The 18,471-nt window shown below is 44.9% G+C and overlaps 1 protein-coding gene across 3 annotated transcripts in view; it reads right to left on the bottom strand.

Annotated features, from left to right (window-relative positions):
• LOC116942303 (glutamate receptor-interacting protein 1-like) overlaps positions 1–18,471 on the bottom strand; it is a 374,480-nt gene that overhangs the window by 106,525 nt on the left and 249,484 nt on the right. For 2 of the 3 annotated variants that reach the window (XM_032954032.2, XM_032954031.2), the window contains 2 exons: positions 12,686–12,873; positions 2,270–2,377 (listed from right to left, as the gene is read on the bottom strand). In XM_032954032.2, coding sequence (XP_032809923.2) covers positions 2,270–2,377; positions 12,686–12,873 — 296 coding nt within the window. The remainder of the gene's footprint in view (positions 1–2,269; positions 2,378–12,685; positions 12,874–18,471) is intronic. The other variant, XM_032954033.2, reaches the window with a different exon arrangement.

Here is an 18,471-nt window from a genome sequence, read left to right as displayed (position 1 = left end):
AACCTTTTATCATTATTTTCGTTCACCGCATACATAATCACCTCCCCTTTCACTCTGTGAGACAACCCTATTCCAACAGCAGCCACCCCTGGATTGCCCCCCCCCACCACCCACAAAGACTGAAACGTTCTCGAAATGTTTATTTATTTGTCGCAGTTGCTCTCGCATTAAACGAGGTTACATCCGCTTTGCTCAAGAAAGCACCGCAGTTGAATACCAATGCGAGCCGGCGAGTCACCTTCCCTGGGAACATGTAAGTAAATAAATAAGGTGGTGCTCCCCCCCCCCCCAAAAAAAAATATATATAAAAAATGGAGCCACCGTTGCCGCTCCGCTGCCTGTAATATTTATTCTGGTCACGCCGTGCCCCTCGGACGTGAGTTGGAGACTCCTCCACTCCTCCTCGCTGCCCGGAGCCACTCTGCCAGCCTCACAAGCGCACGGCTGCCACGGGGAGCCAGCACACCACGGTGCTGGCTCACGCTGAGACACAGGCGAGCTGGGGGCTATCCCATTATTGAAGTAACCGATTAACCGGTTCTTATCCTCGACTACTCGGATAAACCACTAATAGTTGGTGACGGGGGGGGGGGGGGAGTCTACATCGTGCCGTTGGACGGGAGGTGATAGCCGGGGCCTAGTGACGCAACTGGTATAATGAACCGCATCACACTGGGCGTGGCTTGTAGGGGGTTTCCAGCCTTCGGGAGGTAGGGTGTCAGGGCAGCCGCCTTTAATAAAGTGGACCGCAGAATCGACCACGATAAAGTAGTGTATTCATATTTTTGCTTTATTAATTGTCCTATATTCTTGGGTCTTTCGGTAAAGTCACGTAGATAGGTTCAAATAAAATAACCAAAAATAACAAAAAAAATTTACATTTTCTTTGAACCTATCGACGTGACTTTACCGAAAGACCAAAGAATATTAATTCCTGCAGTCAAGAAATCTTTAAGTCAAGATTGAATTGTCCTATCTCTAAAGCACACTATGCAGATAGCTGGATTAAGCTATGGCAGTGCTGGGGAGTAACACAGTACAAGCTGCAGGTAACTGACTCATTTATACGTTTGCAGGTAGCCAGCAGAAACGCTATGGCATTGTTCCTATTCTTGGGGTGTAAAAAGATTACTGTAGCTTAGCATGTGCAGCATCAGCAGCTTGTGTTAATACAAATATTCTGAAGAGCATGCTACTAAGTTAACGGTAAACATTCTTTCAAATGTTTCTTGCCGTTGCTTTTCACACCTGATGACGACCGTTTGTGTTATGGTCGCAACGTCGTGAGAATTTTTATTGTTTTATATATATTTTATTATTTTATTGTTTCCCTTCAACGTGACTTTACCGAAAGAGCTAAGAATATTGTCATAATATAGTTCTGTTAATAATGATAATAAGTAATCAGATTAAGTTACTTTGAAAATACTGATTAAGGGATTCAACTGTCAATGCAAGTATCTGTCACAGAACAAGGGAAATCACCCCTACGACAGGAAATCCCCAGTTGTTGAACTGGCTGTGGTATGAGGAGTAAGCTACTGACCTATTTTTTACAGATTCTCCAAGCTACCCTGAAACAAGTTGGTTTCTTCAGGTACCGTGGTTCCCTGCTGCATTGCAAAACAACTCAAACATTCCAAGACTTGAAAGACCTGAGGTTCAGCAAATCTGCCCTCGATAGATAAATACATAATGGTTATGCTATCCGGTTTCGTTGACGCAGGACAGGACGTTTGCCGCAAGTAGCAAGTCACACATTTGCGCTGTCCGAATGCAATGGTCGTGAAGAAAGGACAATTGGTGAACATTGCGACAATTGCCCCGTTGTACATGCATGTACAGTCTGCTCTCCTATAACGCGGTGGTTGCATTCCTGAAGAACACCGCGTTATGGAACAATCACGTGATTACAAATAATAGAAATATAGGGTGAAGCACAGTCTGCGTTAACGCGTGAGATGCGTTTGCAGGTGTGGGTAGCATCCTGAAAGATCCTGCAGCATCCCGCCTTGTGTCATGCCGAGACAGCCGTACGACCGCTAATTCCTACTCGCGCGAGGAAGTTCCGTTCACTTGATCGCATTATATACAATTCGCATCCGTGTTATAAAAAAGTGTTCCCAAATACGTCGATCGCGTTATAGCCAATTCGCGTTCTGAAAACAACACGCAGCATTATAGGAGAACGGGCCGCATGCTGAACTCCTTTCGCACCGTTGTGCGCCCGCTCACGAGTGAGGAACTCAAACGGAGATGGGGAATTTACGATGTCTGAGGTGGCGAGGTGGAATGGGAGGCCTGCAGGAGACGGCAGCGGCGTCCTTTACGCGGGCGGCACTCGCCTCCAGATGGCTGCTCGCATCCACGTCGACGACTGCACACAGACGATGGACGGGCGCACAACAACGACAGCGAGGAATCATGGCATGGGCACGGCAGCTATGAAGATGAGTGATGAGAATGTCAATATGAGCGTTTACTTTCATTCTCAGGTGCAAGGGGGAATTCTGTGAAGTTAAAACGTAAAAGTGCAGTAACTTGCCGCTAGGGCAGCTCTTTGCGAGACCCTCTTCGAGGGCATTTTGGGCAACTCTTCCAAGCTGGCCACAGGCATCTCGGAAGAGCTACGAATACCGACCCACCCTTTATTCTAGCATGTGCCACCTACCGTTCAACTCACTGTGGGGGGAGGGGAGGATTTAAGAAACTTGCCCCAAATGTTTAAACATGACTCCGCGGCGGGAGATTAGAACCAGCGAGCAAAGCGGGGTCGCAAGTCCTGTGAGTGTAGTCTATGGAATATATAATCCCCAAAATCCACACATCCAGATGTTGAAGTAAAATAAATCAGAATACAGTGGCCGGGTGCCTCTGAGGGACGAGCCACGGCAGAGTGAACTGCTTCAGTGTTTTGATTTAAAGCTTTCGTGACTGCAGTAAATCATATTCTTAGCTCTTTCGGTAAAGTCACGTTGAAGGGAAACAATAAAATAATAAAATATATGTCAAACAATAAAAATTCTCACGACGTTTCGACCATAACACAAACGATCGTCATCAGGTGTGTCGGTCTCCATTAATTTATTTATTTTGGAACGGTGTATTTATTTATAAAAAACGTCAGCGCCACGCGCAGCGATTTGGCAGTTTATTTAGAAGGACTAGTCCATCTATGTTCTGAAAAGAGGAGGGGGGAGACGAAAAATTAATGTATGCCGTCTGAAAGCCACCGTAAGCGTGAACAATCAATTAAGACCTGAAATGGTTTATCAAATCCTTCCAATGATTGCTAAGCCAGAATCCATCTTCTCGGTTGAAATTGTCTCTGTTTGTATATGTGGATAGCCTCATGAACGAATCTCTCATGGTAGCCAGATGTGTTGCTCTGAGGGACGAGCCATGGCAGAGTGAACTGCTTCAGTGCTGCTCAGAGGCAGCACTGAAGCAGCTTGTTGTAAGCTCATTAGTTATTGGTCTCGGCCCAATAACTAATGAGCTAACAACAACAAAAACTCCCCATCATATTGTCTTTTTTATGTAATTTGGAATATTTTAGCTTTGAGGCTTTAATTGGCATGGCAGATAAAGGTGGGCCACCTAGTGTGCCATTTGCAAATGACATCGGCGTTATTCTGAGATATCTTCTGGGGGTCACATTCATCGTCTCCTGACAAAACAAGAGCACAGTTTCAATATAACTTGGAAATATGGAGAATATATGAAAAGCCACGGCCAATGCTCACGGCTAGATGATTACCGCTGCCCACCGCGGTTCCCACATGCAAACAAATTCATGAAAACATATATATAATTAACACACAGAATAATCAAAGAAAGTGACAACGTAAAGAGGCACACGATAAAACAAAAACCACTTTAATGGCTTTTCCCCCGTAGGTGAGAGCCATGGGAAGATGAAACGAGCCACCGAGCCACAGGCCTCGACAGGATGCAAAGGAAAGCAAAATTGCGCGTTGTGTTTTATGACAAAACTGCCACAAATTTAAATAAAAAATGCATCGGAACATTCCCTTTCTTCCTCGTGCATTATTTAGACAAAGCAGAAGCGCAGTCAGGGTCTGGTGTACGAAATTGTATATTATGGCTTTCATACAGTAGAGGCCCATGCTAGTTGTTTATTTCGTTTACGGATAGGTTTTTTTTTGGTCTCACAAAACGATTGCGTCATGAGAGACGACATTGATTCTTACGAATTTAAGCTGAACGAAACGGAAGAACAAATGGACGAAACGACTTCATTAAATGAGGCGACGCTGTTTGCTCTACCTGGGAATTGTGAATCCAATGCGATGTTTAAGAAAAGAATGAAAAAAACGAGGCATTTTGATCCGTGTAAAAGGAAACAAAATAACTTATTATCAGGTAAAAAAAATACCATACGGTGGCATGCACTTCCTCAGCGTACGACACTTTTATAATTGTATCATTATCAATGGCCATGCACAATCGAGGCTCACCAACGCCACTGGAATCTCTCGTGTTGCTGCGAAGCAACAATAAGTCTGACACCTGCGCACGAGCTGATTTCAACGATCCGTCTCTGCGCTAACTTCCCCTCGGGTGTCTTCCCTCTTTAGGAACTGCTCACTTCTTTAGAACTGCGTTTTGTGTTTAGTTTGTTGTCCTTTCCCACACCTCCGTTTAGCACGGTTGGCTACTTACGGTGCAAAAGAAGTTCAACATACTTTGGCTGCTGCTCCGTCGTTAGTCTCGACCACCGGTCACTGTGCCTTCTGGCGACCCACGTTTCTTAACAATCAATGATGTACGAATGCTTAACTTCTTTCGCACTGTACGTAGCCAACCGTGCTTACTTGCGAACGTCCTCTGACCCGTGTGTTCCTCTTTTAGTAACGCATTGTAATTCCAAGCATGCACCTTCACAAGTTCCTTTGCAGACTTTTCGGCCTCTGTTACATCTTCTTTATCAATGTCCTCTTTTCTGAATAATCTGTCACAGTAGATCATATTTGCAGATATTTCTAAGTTCGTCTTTAGGCACAATTAAAAGTAGATTTTCATAATAAAGTAAAAAAATTCTAAAACACTCCAATCTGCCCCCTATATATTATCATCGTCCTCCCAGTTTGCCTTCAAAACCTGTCCTAGGTATATGTACACAACTGTGTCTTTTCAAACCAATTATTTGGAGATAAAAAATGTCAACGCAACTGTCAACTACACTTCTGCGTAAAGGACCTTAAAATAAAAAAATATATATAATTGGCGACGTTTCAGACAATGACCCTTCTTCATAGCACTTTATAAGACCCTTTACGCAGAAGGATCATTGTGCAAAAACGTCACGGATCATGCGTTCGTGTTTTTTCAGTTGCGGCCATCTGACGGGTACCTCCAATTGTAAAGCAAACCTTATGTATGTGTATGAAAATATTAGAATAGCTTTGACCCTTTCTGGCAATAAAACAGGTATTAAGATGTTTAAAAACCAAATAGATACTTTTTGCAAGGCATCAAGTCTGCATTAACCACACGTACCTGTGGTGAACATGCAAACAAACATGATCTGATAATATATGAATTGTCTTTGAAACGGATTGGCCTACACCAGAGACATCATTCTTTATGGCCTTGTCTCACCACCATCAGTGTTAGAACATCTTAAGATATGTTTTATTGCCAGAAAGGGTATGGCCTATTATTATGTTTTCATCAGTTTGATGCGTATGTGGCTATAGTGTTGCTCATGACAAACAGTGGATGTGAACTGCAGGAAATTATTGGTGGCTGACTGAAGCCTGCAGCATTTGGTAAATGATAAATATTTGCGCAAAGCCGAAATCACGTTCAACAAAGTTTGTTTCGACAATCTTGATTTGAAGCTTTCGTGACTGCAGGAATCCATACTCCTTGGTTCTTTCGGTAAAGTCACGTGGATAGATAAATAAATGAAAAAATAATATATCACGACGATTCGATCGCAACACAAGCGGTCGTCCTCAGGCGGAAAAAATATAATCCAGCAGTGGAACTGCTGAACCAGGAAGAACACAAAGAGAGAGCTGTTACAACAAGATGTTATATATGTTAACCTCTAGTTGTAACAGCTCTCTCTTTGTGTTCTTCCTGGTTCAGCAGTTCCACTGCTGGATTATGTTTTCCGCCTGAGGCCGACCGCTTGTGTTGCGATCGAAACGTCGTGATATATTATTTTTTCTTTTATTTTTCGACCTACGTGACTTTACCGAAAGAACTGAAGAGTTTGTTGGACAAATGGAGATATTTCATGACGATATTTAATGAAGGGACACAACTGTCAAAAGCATCTCAACGTGTGTTTCGTGGGGGCAATTATTCAAGTAAAGACCACGATAGAAATTGTTATTAAATAATGGGGCATGTTGGAGTACGTTTGGAAAGTGTGGTAATGACAAACAAACAAAAACCTCTCTGCCTAAAGAGTAACGTTTTAAAATCAGTACAAACTTCTTTTGCTAATGACATTTCGATTGGAAGTAAACCAGGACGCTGACGAAAAGTAACATAAAATCTGAAAAGTGCACAAAGAAGGATCAGATAATGCATGCTTGGAATTGCAAGAGAGACGTAGGTAAGGAGTTGTAGATTGGCGAAAAAAAGCTCACATAGGAGACATCACAGTGTTGTGGAAAGTGGGCCTGCACAGGGCACATCGCTAGAAGGGATAGCGACGGCGGCTGGGACGAGAGTCCTGCGCGGGGGATCGGCGACCCAGGGGAGACCCGCAGAGAGTGCCGGTTTTGTGCCAGGTGCACTCGGGTTCATCGCGCTTTGGGTCACCACGACTCAACCCGTACCCACGGCGACAAAGCCATACACAAACGACTTCATTCCGGCCGGAAAGCGACCGGCTTTGTGGGTCACCTGCGGTTAGCCTCGGGACACTAAAACTAAAAAATATTTGACATTTTACAAGGTAAGGCCCACTGAGCTATATAGCTCTTTTTCAGAAGCGGCCTGAATAAAGTGGCTTATCGTGTGGAAATTTACAGCAGCCAAATACTTGCAATTGCGTGTTTCTAAATGTCGAGAGAAAAACCGGAGTACTCGGAGAAAAATCAACACAACCACGGGGAGAACATGCAAACTCCAAATATACAGGAGTCAGGGTTGGGATCGAACCCACAACCTCCTTCATACCGGGCGAGGGAGTTAACATCCACCGAGGTGCCCAGAAACCTGACCCCAATGCAGGACTCGAGATGAGAGTGGTTTTGAAATGGCTACCAAAGAACGGAGTGTGCCCAAGATGATGGCTACCACGGAGATTTAATCATAAGATCTGCTCAGGATGGACCCTGGCATTGTGAGATCGTGAGGGGTGGTGATAACACAGAAGGAGCCTTCATTCAGCAGTGGATAAGTCATGGCTAGCGATGCTAATGATGGTTCTTTTTTAAAACATATAAAGTGGCAAAAGTTCAGGTGTCGTCCTGCTCAAGGGTGTATTTCACCTTCATCGTTGGCCTTGAGCTCGTGGTAGCAACTCCACATTGCTATGGTCAGAGTCAGTCCCTAGACAGCCAAACCACGGCTGACTTAGGGTGATGATTTTGCTGACCCCAGAGGGAGAATTGCTGAGTTCATCCTCGAATTTTCAGTGGTAACCTTTTAATTGTGTGCCAGGTGCTCGAACTACCATGCCACTCAACCACATTAAAGCAATACGTTTTGAAATTAATACCACACTATGTTTAAACTAACTGCTTTTTTTGAATGGCGTATTTTATCAGTGTATTTGCATACGTGTAGACCTAATGACATTAAGCATGATAAATAATACTTAATGTGCACCGCAGTGTAGCACATGGCTGAGTCCGAAAATATTTGTCGTTCTGTATACAATGAGCACTGGACAAAAACAAATTGGACAGTGATGTATAAATAATGGGGAACAAAAGGAACATTGCAACGAAGCAACACTATGTTGTCCTAATGTATTCAAATTAGGCAATTATTAGGCGCTTTATGTGCATGAGTAATGTGCACAATATGCAGACGTGTTTGTGATAAACAATTACCAATCTAGAGTCTCAGACCATCGTAGCATAACTCGTACTTGTATTTTGTAAAGTTATGCTTTGTTGACTAACGATGACTGTGAAACAGGGTGTTGCAAATTAGGAAATCATTATTTGAGGCGCTTATTAAACCTCTTAATTGCAAGCATTGCCTTAAAAGTAATGAATGTGTTCAAGTCCGAAAGAAATTATTTAGTTTAAAGCTGAGCAGTAAGGCACATGTACATATGTATGTTGAACTTATTCCGCACCGTACGTATCTAATTGTGCTTCGCTGCCTTTTACAGCAGCAACAAGTCGGGTTCAAAATGGGGAAGCTGAAGACGTGCCAGGGCGCTGTGACCCCCTCTGGGGAACGCGTATGCAATTACACCACAAGCCATTGCTCAGGCCGCACGCTAAAAAAAAACCGATAAGCAATTCATATGGCTCAATTCACGGACAAATTAGTTACACCGGCGTGTGCAACGCGACCCGTGAGGATTCGTCTGCGGAGCAGAAGACAAACAGCAGGGGCCTCACGTTGAACGGTGCCATTTCACGCGAGGTATATACCCGCCTAGATGTTCCACTGCTGCACTGCCCCTAGATCTCCTTGGAAGTCGGCGCACGCTAGCCGCCATGCACTGGCGCTCCCGACAAAAGGCGCCGAGGTGGCGATATGTTAACTGCCTCATCTGGGATACAGGAGGTCTTGGGTTCGATCTCGCCCCTGACGCCTGCGGTATATTTGGAGTTTGCGCATCTATCTCCTCGTGATCGCGTGGATTTTTCTCCAGGTCCTCCGGTTTTTCCCTCCGCATTTTATAATCAACGTGCGTTTAAGAGTATTTGGCTGCTATAAATGTCCACATGATCTGGAAATACTTCATTGAGCTTTCATTTGTGATAGCCAGGTCGCTACTGAAAAATAGCTAGATAGCTCAGTGGGTCCTTACCTGATAAAATTATAAACAGTTCATGGTTTCCTTTAAGAACATTGCAAACGGGCTGGCTGTCCGCGGCAGCCTTAGTTTGGGATGGCGGCCCCGAAACGGGGCCCTGAAGCTGGCATTAAAAGGGAGCACCGAATACAGACGTTCATGCCCAATTGCTGATGCCAGACACGTTTGACTTTAGCGGGTGTTGCCAAGAAGATTTTGCACGTGTGCATTGGCGATTTCTGTAGCATTCCTGTTGTGCCGATGTTTTCGGAAAATACTTTTGATATTACCCCAAGCCACCCCAAGCGTTTATAACACAGGGGAAATAATGTACACGGGGTCAAAAGAAGAGTACAAAGTTACCCTGTGTTCTCAAATTTGGACGGGGCACAGTTCAACCGATTGCATCCCTGACCTAAGAGTGGAAACATCAGAATCCACGTCACACAATGCATCACAACAATGACTTGCAGACGGAAGCTCTGCGAGCTAAAATCCCAGTCAAGGGTTAACATAAGCCCATCATTCCTCAAACTGTTGCATAAAATGAGGACCAAATGTTTGCAGGAAGTCAACAGCAGCCGAATCTTATTTGAATACGGAGACCCTTCAAATCGAATAAGCCAACGTGTGTAACAACAACAACAACAACACGTTTGACAATTAGTCAAAATGTTCTTATCTCCGACTACTCTTCTTGGTAGATGATTGTGGTCTCAACCCATCTGCACCGAGTCTGCAAATAAATCCGGCAGTCAAGTTTTTTTATTTTCTGGTTAAAAACAAAAACGTTACTGGCAACGCGCCCAACTCTAAATACCCTGGGGTGCACTGACAGCACTTGGGCAATAATCACAAATGCCAGCGTGTGCATGCCGAATTCTCTCACACATGACCAAGTTTTCCTTGATTAAGCAGCACAAATTCGAGGTGGAAATAAGAAAAAAATGTATACCTCCAATACCAGGCTTAAAGAGAACGTCACGACGTATGGGCAACCTGCCGTGAATAATTGCACCTGAAATGCATCCTTGTGGATACCGTTGCCGACAATGCGCCCCGAGCAAGCTCTGAATGTAGCCACGAGGCAACCGTTGGAATAAAAAAAAACACCGAGTGAAAATGTAATAAAGTGGTGGCAGATATGGATAATGAGACTTTTTGTTTTTTATCAGCCTTTACATCTAATGGGCCAAACCAATTGGGAGAACATGTCAAAAATTTCGCGCTAGCTGATTCTTGCTAATTCAAGTGCCTCCTTTTGCATCTAAAGAGCTCCTTCTCCCCTGACCTTTGGGAACATCGTCACCCTTTGTGGCCCACTTACGAGAAACTCCATTCCCCCTCCACCCCTCCCAGTGGCAGTGATAACGATCGCTGATGCGCAGCACCGCTGTGGCCACCCATTCGACAATTAGGCTACAATTTAGCTTCGAGTATTGCATTTATGAAAAGAAAAAGTTGTACACAGCGCGTGTACACCGTTGTGACAAATGCCCTGACAAAAGCTCTTTTTATTATTATTATTTACACGCTTTTATTTAACTCTGTTGTATCCTCAACTCTGTCTGTTGTCGTATCCTCAAATCTTGTAACTCAATTTTAACCCACTTCCCAATGTCGTATCGACTGCAAACTTGGTATACGTATGTCATACTGATGACAATACTATATTCTATCATTACAAATTTAAAATATATATTTTTTAACAATATTTTTTATATTATGTTTCGGCTTGGGTCTAATTGTCCACGCTCAACTCACGTTGATTGTAATTGCCCACGGTACCTTACGTTGTGGCAAGCCTCGGGGCCACTTCCTGGAGTCGTGGAGTTCTTCCATTACTACTAGTACGGTACATTTCATAAAAGCGTGTTTTTAAAAAAAAAGTATTTTTAAATATTACTTTTGCAAGCTGCATTGAAAATGCGAATGGCTTATATGAGAAGGTGGAGTGGGCAAGCATCACGCCTGGCAGCCTCACTTAAGGCTGAGTCGACCTCGGGAATTTTCCAGACAAGCATAAAGTACTAATCTCGAGTGGTGTATACGAATATCCAGGAATTGAACCCTTGTCACTGCGATTGTAGTGCAGTTGCACTGCTTTGTGCGTCTGCACGTGTGTGTAAGTCTGTGGGAAAGCACGCAACTCTTTCAATTAACAACTGATTACTAAGCAAACTGGTATGAGGCAAAATAAACACATTTTGAATTACCATAATCAAGACAACAAATGAGCAATATGGGTGAGTGATTATACATGTACACCTTTGATAGTTGATGAAAGCACAAAATACGTGATGTGTTTTGTAATTTTACGTTCAAATAGAAGCGCTAATTACAGTAGACTCTGCACACTGAGCCCTGTGGCGATGCGTCGCTGTAAGCGTTGTCACGAACGTTTTGTGTGGTGGCGCACGCCTCTGATCCAGTGACTGAGAGGCGGGGTTGGCGGGTCACACACAGATGAAGCCAATGGTAGGCATCTATTTTTTTATATTTAATTTCACCAGGAACGGCCCACTGAGCTATGTAGCTCTTTTTCTGAAGGGGCCTTGCCATAGCAGTCAAATACTCTAAACGCACGTCGATTATAAATGTGGAGGGAAAAACCGGAGGACCCGGAGAAAAATCTACGCGACCACTTTGAGAAAATGCAAACTCTAAATATACAGTTGGTGTCAGTGTTGTGATCGAACCCACAACCTACTGCATACCAGGCAAGGGAATTCACATCTCGCCACCACCTACCTGGAGGTGCAATAAGATACGTCTGAGGAGGCAACAGAGCAAGCAGATTTCTGTCAATCTCTGAGGATACTGTGAAACCTCACTGCATCTCTTATTAAGAAAATCAAAAAAGCCAAAGTGGCTTTCCACTACATGAGTGTAGGGTGACATTTTACTATTGAGTATAGCCCTGATCCACTGACGGAAACTCTGCATTCATATGGCAAGGATTACTCTAGCCATGAGAGATATATTGTTAACGCTCCACAAAGTTGTACACTTTTGAGATTTATTTTTCCCATGGAAAGAAGCGGGAGAGCCTGGAGAAATCCCTTGGGAAAGACAGTGGACCTGCAGAAATAGACATTACCATCCTCCGTACACAGCACACAGCACACGCACTCAACATGAAGTGTGTAGGGCTATGCAGTCAATATTACCATTGAAAAATAGATTTTTTTAAATTAGTTCATGTAAAAATCTGGCCAAATCTTTGTCTAAATAAAATCCAGGAAGCCTTGACTTTCTGTGTTTTATGTACATATTTTGAACTTCTTTCACACCATACGTAGCGAACCGTGCTCATTGGTTGACTCCCTGGATTTTCCTGAAGATACTTGGTGCAGTTCCATGTAATGGATACAATTTGCTAAATCTGGCTGTGAGACTTGCTCTCAAACTTTCTGGCGAGCCGAACCAATCACAATCGGCAGGTCCAACGTTTCTTTTGTACACCAAGTGACGATTTAATTTTTTGTTCGGCTGTGTCGGGCGGTGGAGGGTCTTAACGGCGCAAAATTTTATCGCAGATCACCACCTGTGTGGACCTCGCCCAACCATCGGTTGCGAATGCAACCAAACTCAGCGTGAGGCTCAGCGTGGCTCTGGCACGGTGTTTGGGGGGGAAGGGCCCGGCACGCTTTCAACCGGGGTCACAAGAAACGCCGCCGCCGTCGACCACCCGCGCCCCGCTCGCACGCCGCTCACCGACGCCGGAGTCCGGTGCCGTGCCTGTGGGGCGGGGGGCGAGCGACGGAAGGATCTCCAGCTTGATGCCGTCGCCCCCCGAGCTGCCCGAGCAGGCGAGCAGCACGCTCGCCTCCTCCACGCTCATCTGCTCCACGCCGCTGCCGTCCACCGACAGGATGCGGTCCCCCACGTGCAGGGCGCCGCACCTGCCGACAGAAGTGGGCGGAGGGGGGGGGGGTGCAAGGATAAAGGAACGGGGATTCACATTCCAACGGAGCACTCAGTGCCTCGAGTCCCATTCCCAGCCGGTCTGGTCAGCGTGGAAGAGTAGACGAAAGACCTCCATCCTGCGGAGGCCCCTTCCGCCAGCAGTGGCACGATCAATTCCACCGCTGCATCTTTACCGTTTACCTAAATGCCTCAGCAACTGGAAGCGCCTTCACACGACGCCTCATCGCAGTAAATCCAACCAGACGGAGTTAGCTCTTCGGCCTAGGAGTCCGCCTGATGGCAGCAGTACCTGTGCGGCACAAATTTGGCAAATCTGGACCATGACGCCGGAGCGCATGCGTGGCGAGCTCTTTTTTTATACATATTGTCACGAGATCTTTTTTTATACATATTGTCACGAGATCTTTAACGTCCTCCGAGAAGCAGACGGCGGATATTTATAGCTAGTACACCTGTAGTGTCAACCACGGCAGCCGTCGGCTTGAACAGAAAACCTCAGTAACCAACGTGTTACCGCTGGGCCATGTCACTGCCTTGAGTGGCATTGTTTATTCACCGATTGAGTCAGAAATTGTATTTGGTCATGCCATCATTGTCTCCACCATGCCTGGTTAGTTTGCCCTCTATCCACTCTACCTCTCTCCCTCTCTAGTCTGTCTATTTATGTGCCATGAAGAGGGCCATTGCCTGAAACGTTGCCTATAATATACTTTTCCTTTTAAGGCCACAATGTCATTGATTCATGTCTTGGGTTTTTGTTATTATTTGTCCTTGTGCACCACTGCCAACGCACCAGATGAGTCATCGCTCTAGGGTCGACAGAATACCAACCTGTAGGAAATGCCAGCAGTTATTTAAATATACTGGTTCGCGTCATAAGGATGTGGAATGTTGACCCACAGGGATGAGCACCATCCAATGTTGTGAACCACTTTGCTCTCTCGTTGCTTTTGTGTTGTCGTGTGCATGTGTATACGTGCACGTGCAAAGTTCAGACACAGCCTTACATACTTGTTTAAGCACCTATCGATGTTCTAGTGAACTGAAGCTTTAGCGAGAGGCGAGCTGTCTGGGTTTAAATAAAGTGTTCTCTCGCAGCCACGGGTCCCATCACAGCTGCTCGCGACTTGCCGAGTGGCTGGGACATGATTGCATGGCACTCAATACTGACCCTGCCGCCCCCGCGGAGCCAAATGAAATCGTGGAGTACTCTTCTCCCGACAGCTTTTGGGTCAGCCAGTCTCTGTGGCCGTAATTAAAAGGGCAATTGTTTTCAAGTTGGGCATTATCATACAGAGAGACAAAAGTGCAGCAATCACAGCGAGACTCAGTTAGCTTCAATGACAGCCGATTCACAAATGAGCCACAGGAGATTGCACGGGGAGAACGATTGAAGTGATGTCACTGACTGGAAATATTTTGGGATGCGACCTGATGAGACAAATTTCTCCAATGTGATAATTTTTTGTTGTTGTTGTTCGTGCCTTTTGTTTTGTTGTTGTTTGTGCCTTTTGTTTTGGTGCCATTTCTTTATTTGTGTTTTTTATTTTGCTTGGTAGTCGGGGGTTTCATTTGCTTGGTAGTAGCTGTATATAGGATTTGAACATTGTACGCCTTGGTGAAAATAGATGCAATTAGCATGAATGATGCTATATAAAATCAAGGTACTATGATAATGGCCACTTTGTAAAATTAGGTGTTAATTCAGCTACCACGTTCACAAGTTAATGGGTGTAGGCAGGTCAAGAGGTCATCAGGTCAAGAGGACATAATTTCCTGCACCTCCGATTAGCACGGTTAGCTACGTACAGAGCGAAAAAAGTTGAACATAAATTCATATGTAATGACTGATTCAGAGACACTTAAGAGTAGGAGGCACCCTGTTTATTAACAGCCTTAACAGTTCACACTTTAGTAACTACGGTTCCCAGTCATGGCAGCTGGTAGACTGCCTGACTGACGACGCCGAGATGGTGAAGACGGAGACGGTGACGAAGACTCCGGTAGCACGACGGAGATCCCCCTACAAACGACAGCCTCGAGGTCCCCTCCCGGGGCCCCTCTTATACTGTCAGCGTGGCCTGGCTCCGCCCCGGCCACGCCCCTCTTCTGGACCCTACTAGTAGGTTCTCGATGTGCCCCTTCCGTAACCTTTCCCCTACATCCCTCTCTCCGGTCTATCACGTGACCTGCTGTCAGTCAGGGCTGCTGTAGCTGCAGATCCCCTTCCCGACCAGCAACCAGTGCTATGCTGACCAATTCTATGTCACTACACATACATACCCAAAGCCAAAGATGCCACTAGATTTCACCATCAATTCCATCCTTCTCCAAGAGCCCAAGGCTGTTGCAAGTTTGAGACTCACCTCCAAGATCTGATCTCACAGTATCCCATGCACTGGCTTCAAATCTCCCCTGGGTCATGACAGTGATAAGAGGTAAAGGTGCATCCCTGCAATTGCTTGATCGTGCCATTGCTGGCAGAAGGGCCTCCACTAGTCCAGTGGTTCTCAACTGGGAGTACACGGACCCCTGGGAGTTACGTGGCAATGTCCCAGGGAGTTCGTGAGGTGATTTATAAATGTGTGAAATTATATCATACATGAGAGTCATTGGTGAATAATCATGTATGAATCTACCAATATAAAATAACTACTATGACATGTAAATCTATATGGTAACCGAGAACGACATAAAATACCTTTATAAACTCATTGATCATGAACAATTCGGGTTTTCAAGAGTAACCAGTGTTTTGTCTACTTTTCCACACCAACCAGATGTGTTTGAAGAGGTGGGAGTTCCCACACTTTATCCCACCACATGCAACCTGCCGATTGACTAAGTTGCATTGCACCCATTTACACTGCTGGGTGGACAGAGGGGCGGAGGGAATTTAAGGCACTTGTACCATTGTTTCGAATGCTGCCGCCGGGAGATGGGATTGAACTAGCGATCTCCGGATTGCAAGTTCAGTTCACTGCTAACCGTCACACCACTGTGGCAGCTCCCTACTACCACCACCACCACCACAGTAGGACAAGCCATTCATTAAGCCAGAGACTTTGACAAGAGGAATAAGAGTCCTCTGTAGTAAGAAACACGATGATGTGTTTCAGGCACTCAGTAGTTTGGACAATGAGGGGCTGGTAGAAGCTGCTCAGAAAGCGGGTTGCTGACCTGTGTGTGTTTTGGGGGACTGGTGGTGCAGCGGTTAGCACGCTGCACAACGAGATTAGCTCAGCCTCAAACGAGTATCTGGTGTGATGTGTAAACATCGCCACTGTGGAGACAAAGGTGGCTGGGCGTGGTGCTGGCCACCCACCCCCTTGTGTGCTGTGCTGGCATTCATAGGTGCTAGCTCACAGCACTTGCCCCAACAGTCTTGAAAAGGCTACATGGTGGATATTTGTGTGGAGTTGTATTCTCAGATGTGCGTGAGTATTCCAGGGGCAAAGTTGTGCTGAAAACACTATGGAACATAATTTTTGTCCCTGGGTAGTAAGTATTATATTTTTTATTGCTGATGCTTAAAAAGTATAGAAAATGGCTATTGTCCCCACAAACTTTGCTTTTGTGACCAGGACAGTGATATTTAGAAATGTACCTATTTTCAATGAGAAAACGGCGAATTTGTGTCTTTTCGTTCACGTAAAGTCAGAAAACAACATATTAATCAAAATTAATATGTATTTATACTAAAGTAATAAAAACAATTACTACAAAAGATTTAGAAGTGAGTAGTTTTTCGAGATTTACGATTATACCGTTAATCACTTTCACGAATCAGCCCCAAAATGTCGTCTCCCATCATGTTCTCGTTATACTGTCCTTGGTAGCGGCGTTCAAAGTCCAGTATATCATGGTGGAAGCGCTCGCCTTGCTCCTCCGAGTACGCTCCCATATTCTCCTTGAATTGATCAAGATGAGCATCAAGGATATGGACTTTGAGGGACATCCTACAGCCCATTGTGCCGTAGTTCTTCACCAGAGTCTCAACCAGCTTCACATAGTTTTAGACCTTGTGATTGCCCAGGAAGCCACGAACCACTGCGACAAAGCTGTCCCAAGCCACTTTCTCCTTACTAGTGAGCTTCTTGGGGAATTCATTGCTCTCCAGGATCATCTTTATCTGTGGTCCGACGAAGACACTGGCTTTGACCTTTGCCTCAGACAGCTTAGGAAGAAGTCTTGAAGGTACTTGAAGGCTGCCGACTCCTTATCTACAGCTCTGACAAATTGTTCCATAAGGCCCAATTTGATGTGCAGTGGTGGCATCAGCACCTTCCGGGGGTCGACTAGTGGCTCCCACTTGACGTTCCTCCCCACAGAGAACTCTGTCCGCTGTGGCCAGTCCCGCCTGTGGTAGTGAGCCTTGGTGTCCCTGCTATCCCAAAGGTAAAGATAGCAGGGAAACTTTGTAAAACCGTCTTGGAGACCCATCACGAATTCCACAATTTTGAAGTCTCCGATGACCTCCCAGCTGTACTCGTCATACTTCAAGGCGTCCAGCAAGGTCTTGATGCTGTTGGAATGCTCTTTGAAGTGCACTGAGTGAGCCAGGGGAAGAGATGGGTACTTGTTACCATTATGGAGCAGCACAGCTTTGAGGATGAGCTGTTAATGAAGAAGCGCCACTCATTCTGGTTACAGGTGATTCCGATTACCTCGAACAGACTGGTTACATTGTGGCAGAAGCAGAGCCCATCTTGACGGGTGAAGAATCAGCAAAAAGGTTGGTGACGCTTCCTCTGATCTGCGACTCGCACACTTTCATCCAACATGTTCCACTGCTTGAGTCTAGACGTCAAAATCTCGGCATTGGACTTGGTGAGACCAAGATCTCTGATCAAGTCTTTGAGGCCTTTTTGGTTCTCTCCTCAGCTCCACCTCTGAAATTGTCATCTGGATCTAAAACGCCTTCCTCGCTCTGACTTTCTGCTCTCTTCTAAAGACGGCTGCTCTCTCGCCGGAGGAGTAGGTACGGGGAGTTCATGGCAGTGTGGCATCGGGGCGATGGATAAAGGAAGGTCCGGATACGTTATAGCAGGTGCATTATGCAGAAGTAGCAGTTGCTTGAGTGGTCAGTAGTTTCCAAATTCTTGGGATAGCGAACTTGATGGCTCTGTTTTCCCCTCTGTACCATTGTAAAAAAATACATCTATTTCACCGATGACGAATGTGTAAGAGATTTTCGCAACATTTTTCATATATGATATATATTTTTTCAATAATATTGAAAATTGTAAAACATTTTAAAATTAAAAACTTTTACAATTTTAAAAATTGTAACAAATTTTATAAAATAAAATTGTCCATCTTATCTTCCAGAGTTTTTTTTGCATTGCTCGCAGGTGAAATGAGGTTATTTCGGTAAAGTCACATAAATTTTCTATCGACGTGACTTTACTGAAAGAACCAAAGAGTATGGGGATACACATCTTTCAAAGCATAACCTCTCACACAGGTTTTTGAATTCGTGAACATTTCCAGTGCGCGATGTATTTTTTTTGTACTCACATGCAAAACATTTGCACGCGTAGAGCAATTAATCAAATTGCTTAATTGCTTCA

The sequence above is a fragment of the Petromyzon marinus genome, chromosome 14 (assembly GCF_048934315.1).
Source record: "Petromyzon marinus isolate PM22_M1 ecotype Great Lakes invasive population chromosome 14, UKy_Petmar_22M1.pri1.0, whole genome shotgun sequence".
Taxonomy (NCBI): Eukaryota; Metazoa; Chordata; class Hyperoartia; order Petromyzontiformes; family Petromyzontidae; genus Petromyzon; species Petromyzon marinus.
Note: the sequence above shows the minus strand (reverse complement) of the source record. Positions and strands in the feature narration are given on the sequence as shown.